Source organism: Rhynchophorus ferrugineus, unplaced genomic scaffold, assembly GCF_030347505.1.
Source record: "Rhynchophorus ferrugineus isolate W39M unplaced genomic scaffold, kcgeb_rfMv2 rfM7, whole genome shotgun sequence".
Classification (NCBI taxonomy): Eukaryota; Metazoa; Arthropoda; class Insecta; order Coleoptera; family Curculionidae; genus Rhynchophorus; species Rhynchophorus ferrugineus.
In genome coordinates this window covers 8339287-8342420 of record NW_027472586.1, presented here as the reverse complement: position 1 = coordinate 8342420, position 3134 = coordinate 8339287, and the positions used below count along the sequence as shown (strand labels likewise).

At 30.3% G+C, this 3134-nt stretch overlaps 1 protein-coding gene across 2 annotated transcripts; it reads left to right on the top strand.

Annotated features, from left to right (window-relative positions):
* Positions 1-2634, top strand: LOC143199402 (uncharacterized). Of its 2 annotated transcripts, XM_076409196.1 has the most exons (5): positions 65-122; positions 1296-1372; positions 1791-2123; positions 2184-2319; positions 2377-2634. In XM_076409196.1, exons 3-5 carry the CDS (start codon positions 1850-1852, stop codon positions 2561-2563), a joined length of 597 nt encoding a protein of 198 aa, XP_076265311.1. In that variant the 5' UTR covers positions 65-122; positions 1296-1372; positions 1791-1849; the 3' UTR covers positions 2564-2634. The 2 variants fall into 2 exon arrangements, with proteins under 2 accessions (XP_076265310.1, XP_076265311.1); XM_076409195.1 differs by lacking the exon at positions 1296-1372 and having other exon boundaries at positions 1-122.
* Positions 2635-3134: the final 500 nt, after the last annotated feature.

Here is a 3134-nt window from a genome sequence, read left to right as displayed (position 1 = left end):
TATAAATAAGTGGCTGATTGTGAAATTAATAGTAGTATGTCGGTTACGTTACCAGATAAATTAGATTTTAAAAATGGGTAGTGTAGGTAAACTGTTTATCTATGTTTTATTAGTAATTTTTGGTAAGTGTTTTTTTTCTTAAATTTGAGAAATACCGAATTGGAAAATATGATATAAATAGAATAAATTATGTTGAATTCGCAAGTTAACCACTAGATAAAAATTAAAGTAAACGCTAATTAATAGGTAAATATTAAGATGTTAAGATGTTTCAGTATATTTTTCGTCCCCTATAATATTAAAAATGTAATATGAAGGAGCTATAAACATGTTTCACTTTAAAATAATTTTAATAAGAAGACGTTATTTATTAACATAATTTATTTATCAATATATCAAAAGACAAGCATCCATTTCTCCACAATAATAAAAGTAGCTTCACTCAAAATGCTATAATTCACAAACTAATGATCCGACAGCTGTCAAATTTATACACGCATCTTTTGAGGGTTAGGGCTAACTGAAAAACATAACGATATAATTCTAGTAGCGCCATCTATGTGCCAGGCCGGGGCTTTTCAATTTACCTGTTAGCATTCGCTAGAATTTTAGCGGTTAGTTTGGCTGCAATCATATATTTATCTGATTTTAATAACTCTCACCTGTCATCCTTTGATACACTCTCAAGAGTTCCTGATTGATTACGCTTAAATTTAAAGGTAATAATATTTTTACCAAAGTAGGAACCCCCAACTTTAAAAATCTTCAAGCTATTCACATTTCAATGCTTCTTGTACCGTTTAGTGCTGTGGATTCACTATATAATCAACGAGATATGATTTTCATGAGATAGGCATAAAGGTAATAGGGCATCGAGTCATATTTCCCTTCGCAGGATCAACTATGCCGAAACATTTGTAAAATTAACACCTAGATGGAATGTTTTTATAGCCTATTCAAAATATATTTGTATATATATCATCAAGATGTTTAACGTATTGCCTGCAGCAATTTGTAAATGCGTTTTAGAATCAGACAATATTTTCCTTCTCATTTTATTCTAGTTAAAAAGAGACACAATGCTGTTTGATTAATTCCAACATGTAAACGAATGAGCCTGTCAAAGTCGTTCAGTTGTCAGACGTGTGCAATAGTGATAAGAGGTTATAATCCTAACCTATAAACTATTGTGGCTGTATAATTAACTGTAGTTATCTATACTATAATGTTAAAATAAATTATATTTGATAACATTTTTGTTCAATTATTTTATTTAGATTAGAATTTTCTTGTAGGTCAAAGCCCAACTGAACTAAAACTCAGAGTTTATGCGGCTACATTGCCACGTTTTGACGCCACAAATTTTGATGACGTATGTACAAAATAACTTTGAATAGATTATAGGTCCTATTTGTGGTTTTCCTCAAACGACTTCCGAGCTCTTACAAGTATTGAAAATCCTTTAAAATTAATTTTTAGGTTATATATCATAATATTATAATTTATATATATATATATATATATATATATATATCTATATATATATACATATATATATATATATATATATCTATATATATATGTATATATATATACATATATATATATATATATATATATATCTATATATATATACATATATATATATATATCTATATCTATATATATATATATACATATATATATATATATATATATATATATATCTATATATATATATCTATATATATATACATATATATATATATATATATATATATATATATATATATATATATCTTCATCCTTAGGTCTTGGTATAAAAGGTGGGTCCGGAAAAGACACTCTGTTAAAGAATTATTTACACAAAATGTGTCTGAAGTACTCTGGCAACAGTGATGCTTTCTATAAACTGAGCGCTGACGTCATTGAAACTTCCATTTACTTCATACTCACCACGCCAGAACTACCAGCCAATATGGAAAGTTTCTGCGCGAAAGAAGTACCAAAACTGACAGATCGAATTAAAGTCATCGAGACTGATTTACAATTCTGCTTGCCCAGCAATGATACTTTCCCAGCCCTTTTTTTACGGCACAGTTTAGTAGACTTTTTGCATTTTGCCTGCGAGAAATACCAGTCTGGTAGGTTTTAGTCGGATTTCTGGCAGTTCTTTTGAAAATATTAAGATGGTGACTTTTAAGGGTCGATTACCAGTGACGTAGCACTGTGCATGAAGAAATTTGAAAATGTTCCAACAGAGGAATACGAAGATTGTTCGAAGAGCGTTATTTCCATTTGGCCAGTTGATGTTGCGCCTACCAGAAGAGATGTGTGCAAGTAAGTGTGTTATGTAGCATGTTTCCTTTGATATCTATGCAGGTTTTCTTTATTCAGCGCTTTATCAATTGCAAGGACGTGTTTTACTCAGCGTTTGCGTCAAAAATGTCCATCATCACTAGAAACCAAGGATCTGAATGAGGAGTTTTTTGACTATATAGAGAGACCTTGTAGTGGTAGTGCATATTTATCAATGAACACTTATTTTTTGTTATGTTCATTGTTGCTGCAGTATTTTTGGTAGTGCTTCTGGAGTATCTGCCAATACATCTTTTGTTCTAATGTTAAAAAAATATATCGAATGATACGTTTATAGCTTTGTAGTTTTACTTTCTAGGAACTCTGTTTTAGTAACTATTATTTAACGTATAGTATATCCAAGACAGCCAATGCACGTCATCAAAATATATGACCTCAGCACACAGCAATGTTGCCGCATTACCTTAGAATTACGGTTTACAACGTTTGGCGGCCTGTAACCTCTAATTATTAACTGATTATTAATTTTGTAGACATTTGACGACACCGCCGACCAGTACCAACATAAATCGAATTTTACAGCCAACTCCTTTAACTAATTAGTGTTTAATTTTAACGTGGGTTGCTCCGAAGGCTACCAGTAATGTGGAGCTGCAAGAGGAATAATCATTCATATTTTTCCATATATTTGAATAATAACCATAACATATTAAAGTATATATAAAAAAAATACTAAAAATTAAAAATGTGCAATAGTCTCTAACACCAACGTTCAAAAATTGAACGAAAGGAACTTTAAGATCAAAAAAGCTTGTAAAAATATTAAGCGCGCGTCA